The sequence below is a fragment of the Babylonia areolata genome, chromosome 27 (genome assembly GCF_041734735.1).
Source record: "Babylonia areolata isolate BAREFJ2019XMU chromosome 27, ASM4173473v1, whole genome shotgun sequence".
In the NCBI taxonomy this organism is placed as follows: domain Eukaryota; kingdom Metazoa; phylum Mollusca; class Gastropoda; order Neogastropoda; family Buccinidae; genus Babylonia; species Babylonia areolata.
This window is the reverse complement of record NC_134902.1, coordinates 10,446,367-10,463,144: the sequence shown is the minus strand read 5'-3', so window position 1 is coordinate 10,463,144 and position 16,778 is coordinate 10,446,367. Positions and strand designations below refer to the sequence as shown.

General features: G+C 42.6%; 1 protein-coding gene across 4 annotated transcripts in view; it reads right to left on the bottom strand.

Moving 5' to 3' along the window:
- The window catches only part of LOC143301440 (myotubularin-related protein 13-like), a 303,236-nt gene that overhangs the window by 155,629 nt on the left and 130,829 nt on the right, over positions 1 to 16,778 (bottom strand). For all 4 annotated transcript variants that reach the window (XM_076615734.1, XM_076615735.1, XM_076615736.1 and 1 more), the window contains exons 22-24: positions 8,904 to 9,099; positions 2,428 to 2,561; positions 1,940 to 2,115 (exon numbers count right to left, since the gene is read on the bottom strand). In XM_076615734.1, coding sequence (XP_076471849.1) covers positions 1,940 to 2,115; positions 2,428 to 2,561; positions 8,904 to 9,099 — 506 coding nt within the window. The remainder of the gene's footprint in view (positions 1 to 1,939; positions 2,116 to 2,427; positions 2,562 to 8,903; positions 9,100 to 16,778) is intronic.

Sequence of the window (16,778 nt, the reverse complement as noted above, 5' to 3'; positions counted from 1 at the left end):
CGAGACGGTCGAGGCATGCCGCGTGGGGGGTCGCGTGATCCGATGTCACGGCCGCCACCACGGACGCATCGCACATAGGGCCCAGTCTAACGTGCGGATCCAAGACAAGCTGCCTTTTTTTTCTTTTTTCTTTTTTTTTTCCCCCCCAAGGGATTGTGGCCATTCCATTGGTGCAACTGTGGGTATGGTAAAGAGATAGAGGAGATCGACTCGTACACTGCCGACTGGCAGGGCCGAGAAAACGCGGATCGCGTCGAGTGAGTTCGCGGATCGATAAAAATGACATGAAAGGTAACACTGACCTGAGTGTGTGACCACAAACCTCTATAAGTCACCAGAGGAGGTGTAGGAGGTGGCGGAGGTCTGGAGTCGACCGGAGGGAGCGGAGGAAGTGGAGAAGGCGGCGGGTTGGCGTTGTTTAGAGGGCCAGGAGTAGAGGGCCCAGAGTGTCAGCGAATCAATTGCGATCGCGCCTTAATTTTAACACGATTCCCCAATCGAGCTACATAATTATGTGACCTGGTTGGAGACATAATTTGACCACAAACAAGAACACCAGAGAATCGACAGACAGACAGAAAATACGAAAAAACTTAGCCGTATGAAGAGCACAGGTACACGTGTCATGATGGCTGCCGGAAAAAGAGGGCGATAACCAGCGGGACAAAGGGGAGGTTACCTACTTCCGGGAGGTTATCGGCCGTAGTTTCGTCTGCTCCGCATAGGCGGATAGTAGTTTGCACAGGACAGGAATGTCAGACCCCTGCCGGAGTCTGCACTAGTTGGGTCACGGTTAAGTATGTGTAATTAAACAAGTAATCCGCATGTGTGGGGTGGGTGGGGGGTGAGTGGGTGCGGGTGTGTTATGATTATCTGGTTGCGGTTTTCCGCAATTTATTTTTATTCTTATCTTATCTATTATAATCAATGTGCAGTATAGTAGGCTATGTTTATAATTATATTCAAATATTGTTTCTTTTTTTCTGTTTTTACATTAAGAATACTAGTTATTACCTGCAGTGTGTGGATGTATGTATGAAACGGTGCATGTGATATTTTTTTTACATTTGTATCTTCGCAATATTCGTAAAAGCTGTTGTTGACTTTTACAGTTATGGTCCCCATGTTGTTTACTTGTCTATGTTGTGATAATGCACCTGACCAAATTTCTCCAGTTGGAGATAATAAAGTTATTCTTATCTTATCTTAGTATCTCAGCGCCAGTCACAAAAACTTCCGTCAAGTCAGTACACTCTACATGTGGGATGCGCTGTAAAAATCTGTTTCCGACACATCTTAATTTTTCTTTTCCAGTACAGATTCGAATACATCGGCATGGTAGACATGTTTGCATTCTTCAATCAGTGGAAGCATTTGTGTTTTTCGAAGGCTATATTTCAAATTCCATGACTTTTCCATGACTTCAACTATAACAATGAATTTCCATTAATTTCCAGTTCTGGAAAATTACGTTTTCAAATTCCATAACTTTCCAGGTTTTCCATGACCACTACAGACCCTGTTGAAGGGACAGTGCTCATGAACTGAACAGCACCAGTGAAAACAAAGCACTCTGTACCTGGGGTACTGATTTATGGATAACACCCAGTTGATTCTCTTGGACTACTCAAGTACAGATATTTCCATGCTGCAGTGGGCACATTCAGTTTCGCTTTTTCTATCAGTTGTATTCTTACTTGGTGCTTTTAGCTTGTTGGCTTTAGCCTTTACATTGCTAGCTGGCGTTTTCAAGGAAATTGAGCATGTTTTTGATGACATTGTGTGCATTCTGTGTATGAAGCATGGCTTTTACAGTGCACTCAGCTGTTGTGGCACTGGTCCATTGAAACAGCAGTGCAGCTGCACTGATAGGGTAAAAATTGTTAAGTCCTGTAAACTGACTGCAGGAGAAATGAAGAAACAGCCAAAAGCCACTGACCTGAGGGTGGCATGTTTCTCCTTGTCCTTGTGCATGTGTGGCACCTGTTGGGAGGCATGGCCCATGAAGGCGAAGGTGGAGAAGACAGAGTGGGGGTTACGCACCCTGTTCATCAACTTCCTCAGTGTCTCAACGCTCTCAGAGTCCACCTCCTCATCAAAAGCCACCTTGATCATCTGAAACACCACAGGCACCCATTAGCATGGTTAAGGGTAAAGTTTACAAGGGTAGATATGCACTCTTCATCATAAATGGCTGTTTGTACACTTCATTCAGAGGTTGGTTCTTGTTCGACACCATCTTGCTGGACACATTTCCATTTTTGCTCAAATTATAACCATGGAAAATCACGGATCGGCGGGAAATTCCCAGCCTGACAGAAGTCAGCCAGAAGAAGAATAGGTGTGACTAACCAAAAATAGAGTGTGTCTGGATTTACTGGGGAATAGGAATAACACAAATACATGAAGGATTGAGGTGGGGACAACCTGGAAGATGTTGGAGCGGAGTTGCAGCCCCTCATGGAGCCACTGGTCCAGGTGTTGCAGGTACTGGGTGCCCATCTTCTTCTCCTTAGTCAGCGTGGACACTGGGAAACAGCGCATCACCACCTGCTCACACACTGCCACCCAAAAACAACACTGTATCAGGCGGTGTCATCACCATTTGCCTATTCCAAAGTCAACTATCACTAAACTGGTAATCCCGATTCACATATTACCAGTTCACCCATTACTCAGCTGCTGTGTGTGCATACATGTGTGCATGTGTGTGTTAAAAAAATAATAACAATAAACTTCACTGTTTTCTTTGAGCGTGTGTGTGTGTGTGTGTGTGTGTGTGTGTGTGTGTGTGTGTGTTAGAGATACAGAGAGAGGGAGAGAGAGAGGCTGAATATGTGAAAGAACAGCAGGTAGGAAACAGAGTTTAACTCTCAAGAAGCCACTGAGGGTGGCGTCATGATCAAAAAGTAGGCACAACAGGAAAAGGCAAATTGAACCTGCTCCAATCAGGCATCTCCCTGACAAACAAACAACACCCACACACCCACACACTTTACACACATATGATAACACATACGCTTAACACATACAAAAATTTTTGTCAAACAAAATGAAGTCTGAATTAACAAACTTTGACAATACTGATACAGTCATAGTCATAGTGGAGTGATGGCCTAGAGGTAACATGTCCGCCTAGGAAGCGAGAGAATCTGAGCCCTGGTTCGAATCACGGCTCAGCCGCCGATATTTTCTCCCCCTCCACTAGACCTTGAGTGGTGGTCTGGACGCTAGTCATTCGGATGAGACGATAAACCGAGGTCCCGTGTGCAGCATGCTCTCTTAGCGCACATAAAAGAACCCACAGCAACAAAAGGGTTGTCCCTGGCAAAATTCTGTAGAAAAATCCACTTCAATAGGAAAAACAAATAAAACTGCACGCAGGAAAAAATACAAAACAAGAGAGGCAAGGCCTTCAAGACTCACTTGTGATACACTTTAAAAAAAAATCTAATTGTTAAAATGTGTTCTGTATTTGTTATTATAAAGCTTTGGGTTAAAAGAAAAAGAAAAAAAAATCCTAACAGCAGATTCGAACCCCACGTGTTCGGGTGAGAAGAAACTGTCTTACCCATTACACTATCGTGACTCCTTAACTGACGTTAAAAAATATAACATTTAAACATGCTTTTTTAAAGGGCGATAAATCGATTGCGGTATTCACAGTGAGAACGCTGTTTAAATCATATTATTCTGGTGTATCTTGGGCATTCAAAAAATCTTTAAGGGCAATTAAAAATTCTTTTTAAGTCCGCGGTAAAGGAGACGTGGCTATCGCCGCAATCACACTGCAACATTTACCCGTTTTCTCTGGATCTAGATAATGTACAAGTTTAGTTACACCCAGTTGACACGGTCGATTCAATTTCTCTTTTATGTTCATTCTAGTTTTATAGTTTTAAAGTTGATATGAAAATTGAGTATTTTGTTAAACTAATAACATGTACAGCCAAGTACAAGTACTTCTAAGCGTCATACGAAGTGAAAAGGACTGGAAATTTTTACGTTTCATCAATTCATGGGTATTAACTCTCATGGTTTATTATTTTTAACTGTGAATTCCGACTGGTTCTGTGGATATTTTTATGGCAGTTTGGGGCATAATCCAGAAAGTGATGAGGTGTTCACAAATCTGTCTCTGAATAAATATTTAACGGTCTCCTTCTCCAACTTTCCATCACATGTTATCGTGTATTGTCGATTGAATATAGGATTGAACGGGCAGGCCAACAACTTAAAACAAAATCGCGTCGTTTGCATTCGTGAAGAATATGAGCACGCGCTTTGAATATGTATAAATATGTGTACGCAACTGATTTTTGCCCATGACCTTCAATGCTCAGCCAACAGATCTATAAAGTCCACTCGTATTGATTTTAGTATTTTCCGAAAAAGACCACTTGGGTGAATGAACATAGTGAAAGCCCTGTACACTGAGAGTAAAACACACAAGCTTTTTATGTATTGAGTATAATTTCAAAATGTAATGTTTAAGATGAGAAAGATCAGTTTAAAACAAATTACCCCCCTTAGCATTAATTACAGATTAATTTCCCTTTTTTACTATCTGCAGCAAAGACATGCAAAATAAATATAACTTCCATGCTTAGCAAAAGAAGTTCCTGTTTGAACAAAAAATGATAAAAATGACTGCTTTTGTTGTTGTGTCAGAATATCAGATCAAAGTGCCAAGTTTAGAGAATTAAAAAAATACAAATATAACAGTAAATTCAGTTTGCATATAATTTGGCTTCTTTCTTTATTTTTTTTGTGCCCTTCCCAGGGGTGCAATATTGTTTTAAACAAGATGACTGGAAAGAACTGAATTTTTCCTATTTTTATGCCAAATTTGGTGTCAACTGACAAAGTATTTGCAGAGAAAATGGTAATGTTAAAGTTTACCACGGACACACAGACACACACAGTGAAAAGACGTTAAACTAAAGATCGAACACACACAAACAACCGAACACCGGGTTAAAACACAGACTCACTTTGTTTACACAAGTGAGTCAAAAATGGGTGGCGCTGTAGTATAGTGACGCGCTCTCCCTGGGGAGAGCAGCCCGAATTTAACACACAGAAATCTGTTGTGATAAAAAGAAATACAAATACGATTGTAAATACTGCCTTGTATGTCCTTGACCACCATATATCACATACAAATGTGACCCTCCATCACAGAATGAGTCGCTTTGCACCTGACCAACTTTGCCGCTAGTGGCGATTTTAGGCGGGTGGGGGTCAGGTTGTCGATTTTCAGATTTTGACTTCATAGTAAACTTTAGGCTTTCTTTTATCTCATATTGAAGTATCTAGGCATAATCGTGTCTTCTTTTGCCTTAGAAGTGTGCTTGAAATACCTAACCCATTATTCTGATCGCCTATGACTTCGCAAAATCGATCAACTTTGACAAGCTTGCCCTCCCTAATCTCTTGGAATCGACCGGTCGAATCATACATCGTTTTAAAGGCCATGTCCGGCTCTTTCAATCTATGTCCTTTCTTATCGGTCAAGTTTTAAACAACAAGTCAATCGTAGCTTTCAAAATAAGGATACACTACGTAAACAATGCGTCACTATGAAGGAAAACCCCCTCTTTCATTGGCTGAGAGAGACCACGTGACGAAACCAGCCATTCAGCACGCTAGCTTTAATAAACATGGTCGGAGTGTATGGAAGCACGCATTTCAAGAGAGACTTGGCAATTTCCTGACAAGGTACACTTGCGTTGCACACATTTTGTCATTAAGTCAAGCAGACGACATTTGTGAGTTTCTAACCCATTACTTCATTGATGGAACTGACCATTCCAACTAGGCTGATGGTCATGAAATCGATCTCAGTAAATACGAAGGCGACGCTGATTTCGAAAGCAGACGACGCAGGATTGTCGTTCAGCTTTCATCAACAATAATTAATGTTCCGCTTTCATCAACAATAATTAATATTAATTTTAATGTAGATGACGAATCAACATTTGCACTAGATACAGACAGGTTGGAAGCCTTCGCCTGTAATTGCCGTAATCAACATGTGCCAGGTGCCATCAGTGGTGTGACTGACATGGAAACGAGTGAAACTGACTTGCTGCACTGAAGTGAGAGAACTGTGTTTGGATCTCACAATTCACACAAGGAAAATGCAAGCAAAGTGACTGGGGGACTGGATATAGCTGAAGTGTCTCAAGGTAAGCATTCTGATTTTACCAACATTGACAGATACTGAAATGTAATGATGGTATAATCAATTGATAATAATTTATTTAACAATGATTGAATCAAGACTGATTTACTGTCTCTACATTGGTACAGTAATTCACTGTCTGACATGTGGAATAAAAATGATTAAAAGAATAAAGTGAATCTGAGGAAATTAACAGAGTGTAAATTAAAAGAAAATCACACACACACACACACACACACACACACACACATGGTCCCTTCACAGTTTAACCATTATATGTTAACTGAGCATGGGGAGGTACAAGGGCATGACATTATGAACAGTTTTCAGTTTCACAGAATTTGCTTCAATGGATATTTTATGCGTATGTGTGTCAGGTTGGTGTGTGTGTGTGTGTGTGTGTGTGTGTGTGTGTGTGTGTGTGTGTGTGTGTGTGTTTCTGTGTCTGTGTGTGTGCTGTTTTTAGGTAAATAAATATAGAGTTGTGTCAACAGTAAATACTAACAGTATTACTAATTGTTCAATTTCTTTTTCAGCCCTGAAAGATATGATGGTACTTATATGCCTGCCTGTACACCAATGGATAATTCTGAGATCACTGCTGGCAAGTCATGTCATGAGGAGGAGAGGCAACACCACCACACTAACTACACTGTCAACTAAAGAATTGTCTGCTGATGAACTCCTATCTATGAGTGAGTGATTTGTGGTCAACTGTTAATGTACTTTGATTTATAGTATAAATTTACCATTAAGTGTGCAAACTTAGTTTCTTTTTACAAACTTTGTATAGATGTACATGTATGGAATTGTAAAGTTTTGCATAGACATTTACACAAATAATATCAGTGTGCATGTGCTTGACATGCCACCATGCATAAAGTAACTTAATGCACTGCAGCATGTCATGCACATGCACACTGATATACACACTGTTATTCATAGTGATACAGCATTAATAATCATTATTTCATATTTTTATTATCAGTTAACTGCTTTATATATATATATATATATATATATGTGTGTGTGTGTGTGTGTGTGTGTGTGTGTGTGTGTGTATTCTTTTTTTTATTTTCTGATAAAATACATAGAAGTAAAGTATTTAGTAAAGTCCTGTGTAAAGAATGAAAGCTGTGATGTAGATGCACAAAAATTACTGTTGATATTTAATCTAACATTATTAGCATTAATGAATACACTTCAGAACAGATAGAAAATAATTCAAAACAAAGAAAATAAAGAGATTCAGAAGTATTACATAACAAACTGTTTCAGGATAAACCATGCATTTTTGATACCACTGGTGGAGAAAAAAGAGTAGAGAAGAAGGTTCAACATCAACAACATCCACCCTGATGACTAACACTTTGTACCACAAGAATTGATTCCAATTTTTTTGCAGATTGAGTATTTGACTGATGAGGTTGTGTGTCTTTATTGTGTGAAGTATGGGTTTGGCAAGTAGGTTTTCTTTGCAGATGAAGTGTTTGAAGTGTTCATTTGGATTATGAAGTGTATTTCATTTGATGCTATGGTGGAATAAAACGCACGTGAACCAGTCCTTTTGTGTGAGCAGTTTTGCTGTATGGATCTTTTTTGTTATTTTGTTGTGCTTGTTGTATGGATTGTGGTAATATCACAAGCACAGTAATCAGTGAACACACTGAATTACAACAATTACATGATTCAGCATCATGATTTAGCATTTTTTCCCTTTAATCTGGCATAAATTTTAGTACACATACTGTACTAAATTGTTAAATAGTCCTGTTGGTTCGCTGTTATAGTTGTTAGTTTTTCATTAGAAATATGTTATATTGTTATGTGTTGGTTTTTTTGTTTTGTTTTTTAAACAAAACTTAAATCAGTAATTTTCACACACACACACACACACACACATACACACACACACACTTTCACTTACTCGTATGCGTACACAGTAATTCCCCCCCCCCCCCTCCTCCCCTCGATTTTTTTCCTTCCCTCATCTAATATCACTTATAGTGAAAAGACGTTAAACTAAAGAACGAACTGTACAATGCAAAAGTTTCATTGTAATTGAACCACAAACAACACCACAACAAAACTATCTTAAAACTGAAAGGTTTTTAGTCATGTTGAGCTGATTAAAAAGTAAGTATACTTACCCCTCAGTAGCAGTTCTTTCAAAACAAAAAAAAAAGAAAATTCTTATTTGAACAAAATCAAGTGCACTCAATATTTTTCTTTCAAACTTTGTGCAGTTGTGGATATTGCCACTAAGTATGTGTGTGCCAAATTTCATAAACATATCTTGCTTAGAAGTATGTGGTTGCTATGAACATGTTCCAAAACTTTTCAGCTTTGATTTCTCAGTTCGTTACTTTCACGACTTTAGAACATCACAATAACTTTTCACAGAATCATCCGATTTACAAACTTTTTTTTTTGCTATCATTGCAGATTTATGACATACCAATAACTAAAAATCGACCTCTGGTGCAAAGTGACTCATTTCGTGGTGGAGGGTCACAAATGATTCAAACTACAAAAGCCATGTTATAATTCACGCGCCTTTTAGTTGGTATGGTTGGTTTTTTATCTTTATTGTTATACCAATAATCTTCATCTGTGGTTTTCATGATAAATAAATATGATTCTGATTCCAACAAATACATGTGAACACCCACACCCACACCAGTAGCAGGAAGACAGCGAAAAGCTGAGGACTGACCAATGGGGTCACAGGGTGTGCCCTTGAAGATGACCCTGTAGGTAGTGAGGAATATGGCCCCCTCGGCAGGGATGAGGGAGGGTCCACCAAGGTTACCCCCCAGCCCCTCCTCCCGCCCATCCTGCAGCAGGTAGGCCCTCAAGCCATCCATCACCATCTCCTCACCAGGCAGCAACACCGGTGTCAGGATCTTGGGCTGGAACATGCATTGTGATTGGTTAGTATCATAGGGTCCACGTGCATGTACATTTTGCAGTGAGAATATATGGTCCATGTTTTGATAGATGGTTAAAAAGTCTAAAAGTCCCATAGCCTTTCATAACCATGAGGGCAGTGAATTCCTTTCCACTGTGTCCAGGTCTCAGCACAGGAAGCCCAATCCTCTCCTTTCACCACTAAAAACTTCCCCAACCAAAGGCTGGTAACCATTTATATCTGGGTATATCGTGAGAAAAACTGGTGTGAAGAGCCTTTCCCCAAGGACACAACACCATACTGAAACAGGGCCTCAAACCCTGATCACTGGTCAACACTGGATCAGCAGTCCACTACCTGACCAGTTGGGACACGGCACCTCCATCAGTCCATGGGTCCAGGAACATCTTTTAGTAAGAATACATGGTTAATGTACAGACAGATATAATCAATAGATTGATATATACTGCATTCAGGACTTAAGAACCATACATATACTGGATCTTTTGAACTACAAGTGCTTCATATTAAAAGGTGTACCCTTGTATTTGAAGAAAAATCTTATTCAATACCATATGTGTATGAGTGGAGTGATGGCCTAGAGGTGACGCATCCGCCTAGGAAGCGAGAGAATCTGAGCGCACTGGTTCGAATCACAGCTCAGCAGCCAATATTTTCTCCCCCTCTACTAGACCTTGAGTGGTGGTCTGGACACTAGTCATTCGGATGAGATGATAAACCGAGGTCCCATGTGCAGCATGCACTTAGTGCACGTAAAAGAACCCATGGCAACAGAAGGGCTGCTCCTGGCAAAATTCTGTAGAAAAATCCACTTGGATAGGAAAAACAAAACTGCACGCAGAAAAAAAAAAGTGGTGCTGTAGTATAGCGACATGCTCTCCCTATGGAGAGCAGCCTGAATTTCATACAGAGAAATCTGTTGTGATAAAAAGAAATACAAATACAAATATAAATTGCAGCGCATTATAAAGTGCATGCAAAAAACAAAGTCAAACAAAAGCAAAAAAAGATCATAGACAAAAAAGATCAACATTCAAACAATAAAAACAAACTGTGTTCCTGGAGTTAAGATCAAGAGATATTAGACTGACATCATCCATGACTGAGCTATCAGGATGCACTCAAGCCTGCCACACACTCACATTTACACAACACTGTTACTGCTGAGAATTCTGAAAAATCTTATTCTTCAGAATAGCTGACGAACTGGAGTGGTGGTGGTTGTGTCTGCAATGTTTTCATCTTCATCACTGGCTGATGACAAAGCTCTGACATCATCATCAGAACTTACTACTTCATTTGTGTTGTCTGCTGGGTTATTGGTTCTGTTGATCTTGGCCTTCTTGAATCCATTCTTGATTGTTTTTCGGGTGAACCTTCTGCCAGGCTGATAAAACCCACTGACAGACTTCAGACAGTTATGCTGGATGTAACATGCCAAATTGTACTCTTCCCTATGTCCCCCGGGGGATACATCAGTGTCCTGCATCTTCCCCTGGGGGACTAGTCAATGTCCTAAAATGTTCCCCAGGGGAATTTCTGGAATGTCCCCAACATGCTGTTTTGATCCCCCACCAACGCCATTTGAAAACCTGTCCCAAAATGTAAAACCTCTCCCCCACCCCTCACCCCATCTTACATGCACAAACGTTTCTGCTTTTATGTTATTCTTCAATACATTGTCCATATTTTGACATTTATGCTATATTGTGACCTCTTGGCATGTTTTCACCACTGATTACAACTGTATGACCACTGCTGACCACTACTGAACATTACCCAATAGTGTTCAGATTGCATTATTTTTTCACTTCTGTGTATTATTATGTCTTGGCAGGTCTTTAAAAAAAAAAATTATTAATACCTGACTATTGCTGATAGCTAAATGTTCAAATTGCATCAGTTTGTGATGTTTATGAAAGTATAAGGACTTCATGACAGGATTTGACCAAGACCACTAACTGGACACTGCTGACAACTGCTGACTAACAAAGACCACAACTTGCCCATATTCAGATACTGATAACTAACCACAAGTGGAAAGTTTTCTTTTACATTGGTGCATCATTATGATGATTGGCAGGGTTTTTTTTTTTACCTTTAACTTACGAATGCTGACCTCTACTGACCACTGCACAAACGTTCAGATTGTCTAATTTTGTTACACTTACGTAGCATCATTACTTGATCTGGCCCATTAATTTACTGCAACTATCACAGACCATTGCTGACCACTGCCAACACAAGTGACCACTACCAAAATGTTTTCAGACTGTGGCATTTTATGATGTTTACACAGTATCAAGACTTTGACTATTCATCAACCACTGCTGACCACTACCCAATTTTATCTGACCATCGTTGTCATCCAGGTGGGGGATGGGGGGAGGGTGGTGGGGGGGAGATGCTCATGAATCTATCTGTGAATGCGCAGATGGCTGAATAGTCCAATCTGCGCACGAAATGTTCGCTGACAGTTGGGGCAGACAAAGACAGGCATATCATTGTCAGGGAGCTTGTTTGCCTATGACTTTCTGGCCTGCCTCTTCTGAACAGCTGCAGCAGTCCTGTTGGCCTCGCACAACTTGGCACCTTTGTGCACAGCAGCGCGCCGTTTGTCACGGTCCACTGCAGATTCCTCCCAGGAGTCAGGGTTGATATCAAACGCTTTCAGAGAGACTTTCAGAGTATCTCTGAAGTGCTTCTTCTGACCTCCATGTGATCTCTTCCCTTGTTGCAGCTCACCATAGAAGAGCCTTTTGGGCAGCCGATGGTCTGGATGCACACCACGTGTCCAGCCCAGCGAAGCTGGGATTGCATCAGGATGGTGAAGATGCTGGGAAGGGTGGCTTTTGCAAGCACCTCCGTGTCTGGGGTCCTGTCTTGCCACTTGATGTTCAGTAGCTTCCTGAAGCATGTTGTGTGGAAGTGGTTCAGCTTCTTGGCATGTCGTTGGTACACTGTCCAAGTTTCACAGGCATACAGTAATGTGGGGAGAACTACTGCTCTGTAGACCTTTAGCTTGGTCTCCAGACCAATGCCTCTTCTGTTCCAAACATTTGCATAGAGTCTGCCAAAGGTTGCACTTGCTCTTGCAATCCTGACATTCACTTCATCGTCGATGGTCGCATTTCGTGACAGTGTGCTGCCAAGGTATGTGAACCGCTCCACCGCACTGAGTCTCAGACCATTGACTGTGATGTTGGGCTCAACACTGATGGAGAACTTCAGTTTTCCTCTTGCTGATGGTAAGGCCGAAGTTCCTGCTGGCAGTGGCAAACTTGTCAACGCTGAGTTGCATGTCAGCTTCAGATCCAGCGTTGAGGGCACAATCATCAGCAAACAAAAAGTCTCTGATGATGTCTGTCATGACCTTCGTTTTTGCTTGACGCCTTCTGAGGTTAAACAGCTTGCCATCTGTTCGGTACTTTAGGCCGATTCCAACATCGACATCTCTGAAGTAAGCATTGCAGAGAACATGAGGCTGAACAGTGTTGGAGCCAGAATGCAACCTTGCTTGACACCATTTGTGACAGCAAAAGGAGCAGATGTTTTGTCACTGTCCTGGACTTGACCCTGCATGCCTTCATGGAATTAGCTGACCAAGGAAATAATTTCTGAGGGCATCTGTACTTGGCCATGATCTTCCACAGTCCCTCTCTACTCATGGTGTCAAAGGCCTTTGTGACGTCGACATAGGTGGAGAACAGATCAGCATTTTGCTCCTGACATTTCTCTTGCAGCTGCCTTGCAGCAAACACCATGTCGATGGTTCCGCGCTCTTTCCGGAATCCACATTGGCTCTCTGGCAAATGACCTTGGTCAAGGTGTGCTGTGAGGCAGTTTAGTAGGATCCTGGCAAGTATCTTGCCTGCGATGGAGAGCAAGGAAATGCCCCGATGGTTATCACAGGCTTGCCGGTTCCCCTTTTGCTTGTACAAGTGAATGATAGATGCATCTTTGAAATCCTGGGGGATCGTCTCTTCTTTCCACATGAGTGAGTACAGCTGATGGAGCTTCTCAGTCAGCACAGTGCCTCCATCCTTGTAGACCTCTGCTGGTATGGAGTCTGAGCCAGGTGCTTTGCCACTGGATAGCAGAAGGACTGCTTTCTGGGTCTCAAGAAGTGTTGGCAGATCGTCCAGTGCTTTGTTGATGGGGACTTGTGGGAGAAGGTCTATGGCTTCATCATTTATGGAGGAAGGGCGATTTAAGACACTGTTGAAGTGCTCAGCCCAGCGTTCGAGAATTTTCTCCTTCTCAGTGATCAAGGTATTCCCATCTGCACTGAGGACGGGGGATGATCCTGAGGATGTGGGGCCGTAGACTTCTTTTAAGGCATCACAGAACCTCTTCATATCGTGCCTGTCAGCATATCCCTGGATCTCATCAGCTTTGTCACTCAGCCACTTATCCTGCATCTGATGTAACTTTTGCTGAACAGCCCTGCGGGTGGCATTGTACGCATCCTTTTTTGATGTGGACTTTGGGTTGCTCAGGTAGGTTTGATGCAGATGGCGTTTCTCATCCAGAAGCTGCTTGATTTCATCACAGTTTTCATCAAACCAGTCTTTGTGCTTTCTGGTCATGGGTCCCAGGGTCTCTGAAGCTGTACTATAGATCAGCTCGCGCAGGGTCCTCCAGTCAGACTCCACATTCTGGTTGTCCAGAGAGGCGGATTCCAGACGATCTTCCAGCAGCTCCACAAAGGTCTGTTTGATGGTGATGTTTTTCAGCTTAGCGATGTTGAGCCGTTTTGGAGCCTTCTGGCCTTGGGGGCGTCTCTTGGGTTGGATTTGAATATTCAGCTTCGAGACTACAAGGCGATGGTCTGTCCAACACTCGGCGCCGCACATGGTCTTTGTTACACGTACATCTTGCCTCTCCCTTTTCCTGATGATGACGTAATCGATGAGATGCCAATGCTTTGAGCGAGGGTGCATCCATGACGTCCTGTTACGGGTAGGGGGGCAGAAAACTGTGTTGGTTATCAGCAGTTTGTGCTCTGCACAGGTCTGGAGAAAAAGCAATACATTTGGGTTGCAGTGGCCCACACCGTGCTTTCCAATCACTCCTTCCCAGGAGATGTAGTCAGAGCCAACTCTAGCATTGAAGTCCCCAAGAATGATGAGCTTGTCTGCTTTAGGGATAGCAGCAATGACAGAGTGAAGGTCCTCGTAGAACTTTGCCTTCACTTCATCCGGGTTGGTCATGGTTGGGGCGTAGGCACTGACAATGGTGAGGTGCTTATGGCCAGATGCCAGTGGGAGTTAAATGGTCATAAGCCTATCGTTGACTCCCTTTGGGATTCCAGCTAGCTTGCTGACAAGTGCTGTTTTTACTGCAAAACCAACGCCAGCCTCACGTTGCTCTTCGCTTCCTCGTCCACTCCAGAAGAAGGTGCAACCAGATCCCCGTTCATAGAGCTCGCCTTCGCCTGCAAGCCGAGTCTCACTCAAGGCTGTGATGTCGGTGTTGTATCTGGCGAGTTCGGATGCAACTAGTGCCGTTCTCCTTTGGCGTCTGTCCGCGTCATCTCTGTCCTTATGTTCCAAGCACCAATGGTGAGAGGAACGATCCTTGTTTTTTTCTTTTCTTTCTCTTTGTTTCGACCGCTGATGTAGGGTCCCCGCCAGCCGTGGTATGCTGGCCAGGGTGATATGGAGCAGGCAATTTTTACGGCACCTTTTCTAGCCCCTTCCTCATGCCAGGGAGGTGAGCAGTGCATTCCTAAAGAGGGCTGCTCAGACGGCTGCCAAGCTCCATCGCTGCTCCTGTCAATAAAGAACAACCCTATGGCCTGAGCCGCCTGCGTGCAGGTCTGCGGTTGCGACTGCCAGTGTACCCACACCTGTCATTTCGCTGCTCGCCTGTCGCCACAGGACTTGGGGGTGATGAAAGGATGAAAGATGAAAGGTCATTAAGGATGACTGATGACTTGCGCAATGAGTTTGTTTAAAGTGAACAGGAGTTGCGCAATGTCGACCTCACTCTCTCGTCTGGGTTCACCAATTTCCAGTGGCAAGACTAAGTCGAGACGACTGGAGGATGAGCATGGATGCAGTGGATGACCAAGATATCCTTTCGGTGTCTCATCTTGCTCTCTGCACTCCACAGTGCGTTGGTGTAACCACCTTCCTCTCTGTTGAACTGATAGGTTTATTCCGCAGATTCTGCCGGATCCAGACTTCGCATGCATGGGTAGACACACCCCGGGGGCCAACTGTGTGTGGCATGCACACAGCACAGTGGAGCTAGATGGCCGTGGGTGGCTCTCCTGAGCCGACGCCCTTTTACAGATCTCATTTTTAATTCCATAAGGGTGTCTAGCCACCCGCCTCACCAGTCCCGGAAGGGAGCGGTGGGAGTGCCGGTTTAGTTGTCGGCAACCCGACCCTGAACAGGTTGTACTGGATTACAGGTTACCAGTAGCAGATCTAATGACCTGACCTGACATATACTGACATATAGGGTATACAGGGTAGGACACAGGACATAAAGGGTATACTGGGTAGGACACACAGGACTGACATAACGGGTATACTGGGTAGGACACACAATACTGAAATAAAGGGTATACTGGGTAGGACACAGAACTCCATAAAGAGTATACTGGTAGGACACACAGGACTGACATAAAGGGTACACTGGGTAGAACACACAGGACTGACATAATGGATATACAGGGTAGGACACACAATACTGAAATAAAGGGAAAACTGGGTAGGACACACAGGACTGACATATAGGGTATACTGGGTAGGACACACAAGACTGACATAGGGTATACAGAGTAGCTTTTGGATACATGCTTCTATTTCAGCCAAACAATTTTGGTCAATGCTTATAGGCACTATGTTTTGTAACCCCCTTGCCAAAAGGGTATCTTTGCCAATGGCGATAAAATCAGTGTCAGTGTCAGTGTCTCTCTCTCTCTCCGACGAGCCACTGCTTCTTTACGACTAAAAAAGAATATGGGTAAAAGTAACAATTCTGTTTCGAAAGGGAGGATATGTGTCTGTAAGAGAAAAGTTAACTCTCTCCATACGAACGGCGAAAGAGACGACGTTAACAGCGTTTCACCCCAATTACCATCATCAAAATATTGCAAGCAGAAGAGTCTTATACTGAAGAGGTGAATGTTGACAAAGAATACCACAATTCTGATGACAGAAGCTAAAGGTTGGGTCATTGAGACACCCACTGGACATCCGAGGGGTCTGTGTAGAGGAGAAGAGAGGGCTGGCCGTACTGAGTGAGTTAATATATAACGGAATTCAAAAGCTCATTGTAAATGTATACAAATATGTAAGTTTTTTTTTTATACGTTTGAGTTTTACATTTCTATGTAGAAGTCTCCAAGTAGAGAAAAAAAAAAAGCATTGTTACATGCTATGTCATTAGTACAAAATGAATCTCTGAAATCATTCTGGAAGATATGCAAGATTTGCAAATCCAGCCTATGATACAGTATGGAGCAGAATTGTGCGGTTTTGACACTGCTGCTATACACTGTGAAAAACATTAATTAACGAGTATTTTGAAACAATTTCTAGGAGTCTCCCTTCAAACACTTATAGGATCTCGTCTATGGTGAGACAGGCAGAAACCCAATATCGTTGTTCTCTGGTGTTAATGAATTAAGTACTGGCTCAAGTT